We start from the raw sequence: 6531 nt of genomic DNA on the forward strand, positions 1-6531 counted from the left end.
CGCTGGTGGTGGCGACAATCACGGGGGTTTGGGTTGGGAGGAAGGAGAGGATGTGGCAGAGTAAACAGTGCGGTAAGCTGCTGATTCTGTCAATGTCGTCGTCGGCCGCTGATATAATCGGTGTTGTTGTTGTTTTTGCCGCCTTTGAGTCTCGTTCCGCCATGGAAGTAGACTAGAGCAAAGGTTGTGTAACTGTTTTTTCTTTGTTTTTTTCTACAGGTGGTGGTGGTATATAATGAACAATATACGGTATGGTAGGGTTTGGTTAATTCATTGTATTTGATATTTAATTTAAAAAAAAGAATGCTAGAGGCCAGCAATTTTAGTGTTTTGTAACTATTAATTGGTTATTAATAATGTTTTTAATGGTGTGAGATTACATCTAATAGTATCTAATGGTGGGAGATCTATCATTTTTGTTTTGATGGTTAAGTGCTGGTCAAAAAATACAAAAATTGTTAGTCCCTAAACTTTTCCTTTAAAAAATAAAAAATAGAGAAAGTTTAAGAGAGTTTGATTAGCATTTATTAGCAGAAAAAGAGTCAGCAAAAAAAGGTAAGTAATTTTATTTTTATATTATTAAATTTAATTTTATACTATTAAAAATATTAATAATAATTAATTATTAATTAATTATTAACTATAAATTTTAAAATTTATTGGCTTCTTAATACTCTTCTAAAAAAGGAAAGGAGATAAAATTAAACTTAGAAGTTAATATTTGAAATATATACGAATCATGCTGAAGATTAATTATTAAAATTCTAGATTTAAGTGTATTTTATTGGTTGTAATTTGTAAATATATGTAGTTTGAGTTTCAATCAAAATTTTTTATTTTTAATTTTAAATTTTAAATTCTATATGTTTGATACGATTTGGTTGAAATCTAGAATTTGTTTTGATTTGTTTATTTTGTATTTGATATTTCATCCTATCAAATTATAGGGTGCACATGGTCCGATTTGGGGAGAAGATCAAGTCCGATCCTGAATATTTTAAGGGTTAATTTGGTGTAATTTTATTGGGTATAGGATCATATAATAAGAGTTTTAACAATAAACATGATCATTATTTTAGACTTGATCCAGGTCAAAGTGAATTCGGCTTCACCCGACTCATGTGCACCCTAAGAATTAATTATAAGCTTATTGTTTTATTTTTAATTACATTTCTTAAATTAGAAAATAGATCAAAAAAGTATCAAATTAGAATTTATGAAAAATTCAAGTTCAAATACGGATATCAACTTTTCGCTAACAAGTTTCTTCTTTATAAATAAGTGCATCATAAATAATTTTTTTATAAATAAATTTTTTTATAAATTAATGTTAAAGTTTTAAAGATCTTATTTTTACCTGGTTTGGACCAGTATAATCGTGACCAGAAAATATTTAAATTTTATTAAGTCTAAAATTGAGTTAGAATCTAAAAAATAGATTCAATGTATATTTAGAGTCAAATATGAGTCAGGAAAAATTCAATTTTACCCGATCTATGAATATTCCTACCAAATTTGATAGAATTAATTTAAAAAAAAAAGAAGAAGTTAAAATTGAAAACCGATCAAGTTAATATTTAAAATATATAAGAAATCAAACTAAAGATTTAATCATTAAACTCTATATTTAACTGTATTTTTACGTTCTCGTTATAAACATGTATTGTTATGAAATATGTTTTTTATTTTTGAATAAAAATAATTTTTTGAATTTTTAATGCATATTCTGTAAGAATACTTATTTTTTGTGTATATGTATTATGGTGGTAAAATTAATTCTAAAATTTTATTAGATTGATCTATCTATGTAATCAAGTATTAGAATTTATAGTTTTATCATAAGATATTATCTGTCAGATTTAAATTGATTCTTAAAATTATAATTGATTCATTTTGTCTTATAAAATTTACAATAATAATTTATGTTAATTTTTGAGCTGATTTTTGTAAATGGCGTATTAATTTTACATATTAACTTGGTAAGATTTGAATTTCTCATTTAGATTTCGTCTGATTAAAACTTATTATTAGATCTCTTAAAAATTTTATTGGCTTTCCAATATTCTCATGAGGACAATAATAATAAGTTCAATTTAAAAATTTTGTGGCTCTAAAAACAATAATCAAACTTTTAGAGTTCTAATATAAATTTTGATTATATAGAATTTTAAGAGTAAACGAGATTAGCTCAAGGGTTAATGAGTTGCGATTATAAGATTTAGGATCCAATTTGAGTCCATTAAAATTTTTAGGAAAAGTCTAGGGGCCAGCAACTTTTGTGTTTTTTGGCCAGCACTTAACCATTAAAACAAAAATAAGTGATTTTTCACCATTAGATATAATCTCACACCATTAAAAATACTATTGATGATTAATTGATAGTTACAAAATATCAAAATTACTGATCTCCTAACATTCTTCAAAATTTTAAGGATCAAATTAAATCCGACTTTAAATTTTAAAAGCCAAATTAAATATTAATTCATATTTTATGCAATTTAATAAGATTTATATTCAGCGTAATCAAATTTACTTAAACTAATTTAATAGTTAATTTATTAGTCTATTTAAATAACTCATTTTTAAAGTAACATATTAATCCTTAATCTGACTTCCATAACTAATTGTGTAATCAGATCTTCTCTTGAAATTTTGGTTATTTACGAAATTTGATCATATTTGTGAATTAAGTTTAATTATATTGCTGATAAAAATTAGTTACATTAATGGTTTACAAAATGAGATTTGATTATTAACATGAATATAATCAAGTAAAACACTAGCTAATCATTTTCCCTAATATACACGAGTATGAGGGCACATGCAATTGTGAAGAAGGTGTTTGAAGCCGCCACCAAGTGGTCCAAACTGCTTTCACTCCTGCTGCCGCCGCCACTGCGCCCACCGACACTACCAATCTTGCCGGCTGAGCTCATAGAGCTAATCCTATTGAGGCTTCCAGCCAGGTCCCTTCTGAAATTCAAGAGAGTTTGCAAGTCATGGAAAACCCTAATCTCCAGCTCCGACTTCACCAAGAACCAAGTTCAACTTTCAATAATGGCGGAACCAGCCATTTCCGAAATACACTTGGTCTATACCAACCTTCTCCGACACAGCGACAGCAAAATTGGATTTATCTCCATTCAATCTCTGTTGGAGAACCTTTCTTTCGGTACCGAAGTGGTTTACTTCCCCATGGACGATTGCGTGAAAATTTTGGGCTCCTGCAATGGGTTTCTATGCTTAAACAATCATCCAAAAAACACTGATTTCAAAGTGAGGTTGTTGAATCCTTGCACTGGATTGGCGTCAGAATGGTTGACACTTTTCGCGTCAGACTATAACCAACGGAGACCTCCTATCACCAATTTTGGGTTTGGCTATGATCATGTCAATGACAAGTTCAAGATTCTCGCGGTTGTTGAGAGTTCTACCAGAATATACACTTTTGGCGAATATTCTTGGATATCCGTTCAGGATATTCCTCTCCATCCTCTTGAATGGAATGGAACATTTGTGACTGGCACTGGAACATTTAATTGGTTAGCTACTAAAATCGCATCCTTTATTACCTATCCTGTCCATCAAACTACGATAGTAGTTCTTTCTTTCAACTTTGGAAATAAGAGCTACGGTCAAATAGCATTGCCTAACTTTGAAGGCGGCATGATCCATCGTGAGCCTGTGTTGGTAACACTAAGGAATTCTCTGTGCGTTTGTCATGAATACAAGAAATCGGTGTGGGATTTGTGGATGATGAAGGAGTATGGAAATGAAGATTCTTGGACTAGAATGTTTGTGATCTCACATGATGAGGAGCTTATTCCTCGTGCTCATGGTATTGGTATAAGACCATTGCACATGATGGAAAATGATCTGCTGCTTGTTTTGGTAAGACCTCCTTGGTATCAATTAGCTGTGTATAATCCTGCAAATAAGGGTGATCGGTTTGGATATCCTGTGATCAACTACTACTCAAGTGATGATGACATGCCAAACTATAATAATCCTCGCGGATGCTTCTATGTTTATCGTGAAAGTTTGGTTTCCCCATCACACTATGGTCTTAAAACTGACCATGTGTGGCTTTGGGATGATGATGACGATGACAATTGATCAACCATTGCTTACCCTGTGTTGCTCTTTATCTTGATTGTTAGAAGCTTTAATTAGTCCTTATAGTTTTACCGAATCTTTTATTAAGTTTTTGTATTTATTTTTAAGTTGAGTTCATATACTATATCAGATTTTGTAACTGAGTTCTTACTGTTAAACTATTCAGAATATCTAGTCTAAGTGTAGATATATTCATTTTGTTTAATAGAATATTCGGTTAATTATAGCGTTTTTGTTACGGTAGGGACTTAGTATGATATATTACAGGGATCTAATTAAAAAGAAAAAATATAGGAATCTAATTGAAAATTCAATAAAACTATAGGGATCGATAGAATAATTAAACTTTTTAAAATAATATAAATTACATTGTGGTTGACTACTCATATGAAGAAGATATTTTTGTCTCAAGATAATAATTGAGTAAAAATTTAGATATAGTTATTTTTATATAAAGTTGATTGCTAAAAATGGATAGATAATTTGATATATTTGATTAAATTATTATTTAATAATACGTAAATTTTTACCTAATAATTGAGAATTATGAGATGATTTAATATCTTTAATTAAATTGATGGTTGATACAACAAGCGTTTATATATTAATTATCTTCTTCTATGTAAAGATGTTCAAGAGAATATGGAGATGGTGTTAATCGATGATGTAGCACTGTTTTTCATTATTGTCGTTACATTGTCATTTTATTTCATGACTCTTTTAGGGTTAAGAGTATCAGTAGTTTTTAATTTTTACTTTTTACTATGTTCACTTACATATCTCTCTTCTTAGTTTTCGCCCTAACAAGTACGGGGTGTGTATGGTCTAGTCCAGCTCCGAATATTTTAGAAACTAATTTGGTGTAATTTTATTGAGTTTAGAGTTGGATAAGGATCTCAAAAATAGACTCAGTTATTATTTTGGGTCGGGTCTGAGTCATTACTTGGGTCCTCCGAATTCGGTCCGGTGATTCGGTCATCATACACAATTAATATTTTGTGTTATTAGTGATAGATGATGGCTATTCTTATGTAATATTAAATATTATAAACTAGGGGTGGCAAACAGACCTAAACCCACCGGTCCGGCCCGCGTAACCGCCAAAAAAGACAGGTTACGCTAGAAAATTAGAACCTCCAAATAACAAAAGCCCGCCTAACCTGCACCGCTTAAACTGCGGGCTTTGGCGGGGCAGGACGAGCTTTCCCGCCGGACTTAGTATTTTTTAGCAAGGTATATTTTTACAATTTTTTTGCCAAAACCCAATTTCTCCCAACCCAACTTACAAGAGAATGAAGATGAAAATTGAGTTTTTTAGATTATGTTTATTTTGTTTAGAGACAATATTTATAATTATGTTTTGGATTATGTTTATTTTGCTTTGGGAACAATATTTATAATTATGTTTTGGATGAAAATTTAGTTTAATATTTGTGAATATAAAAATTATAATTTGTTTATACCTTTAAAAATTATAATAGTTAAAAGTAAAAAACAGAAGAAAATTTTTTTATGCCTTTATATATATTATTTAATAGTTAAAAGTAAAAAAAAAAGAATATTTGGCGGGCTTAGCCCGCCGGTTCGCCAGCTCGCTGTTAGGCGGAGCGAGTGAAATTCTGGGACCGCCTCACTAAGCGGGGCATGGCGGGCCAGCCCGCCAAAAGGCGGCCTTCTGGCGGGGTGGGGCGGGGCGGGCTTCCCCATTTGTCACCCCTATTATAAACCTTAATATTTTGTGTTATTAGTCATTATAAGACTATAAATTAATGTTTTATGTTTAAAATGCATAATATAACAACTCGAATTTTTAAAACTCTTATAGTAAATTATTTATGATATATTTTATTAGTTTAAACTATTTATTTAAAAACTATTGTAGTAGCTATCATCAAATTGATTTTTTATGACTATTAAGGCTTAAATTGATTAGGAATTATTATATATATAATTTTATTGAATGAATTAATTTGTATAATTGAAATTAGAATTTCGATAATTTACAAGTGATGAAAAATATATGATTTATATTGAATAATTATTATTTTGAGCTCAAATTTTTATAAAAGATGATTAATTTGATTATTGTAGTTTTCAAATTTAAAATAATTATTTAAATTTGTTAGTACGTTGATAAATTTTATATATCTCCAAAATAATTTCTGGTATTATAATCAAATTTTAAATTATTATTTTAATATAAATATTTTGTAAAATTTTATATTACTAGTATGTATTTTTTTAAATCCTAGAATTAGCTCCAGACAGGGATAGCAAACGGGTCTAAACCCGCCGGGTCGGCCCGCGTAACCCGCCAAAAAGGTGGGTTGGGCTGGAAAATCGGGATCGCCAAATAGCAAAAGCCCGCCTAACCTGCACCGCTTAAACCGCGGGTTTTGGCGGGGCGGGGCGGGC

General features: G+C 30.2%; 1 protein-coding gene across 1 annotated transcript; it reads left to right on the top strand.

Annotated features, from left to right (window-relative positions):
* Positions 1–2811: 2811 nt before the first annotated feature.
* LOC112708737 (F-box/kelch-repeat protein At3g23880-like) lies at positions 2812–4116 on the top strand. The gene has a single exon (XM_025760677.1). It carries the CDS (start codon positions 2812–2814, stop codon positions 4114–4116), a length of 1305 nt encoding a protein of 434 aa, XP_025616462.1.
* Positions 4117–6531: the final 2415 nt, after the last annotated feature.

The sequence above is a fragment of the Arachis hypogaea genome, chromosome 9, assembly GCF_003086295.3.
Source record: "Arachis hypogaea cultivar Tifrunner chromosome 9, arahy.Tifrunner.gnm2.J5K5, whole genome shotgun sequence".
Classification (NCBI taxonomy): Eukaryota; Viridiplantae; Streptophyta; class Magnoliopsida; order Fabales; family Fabaceae; genus Arachis; species Arachis hypogaea.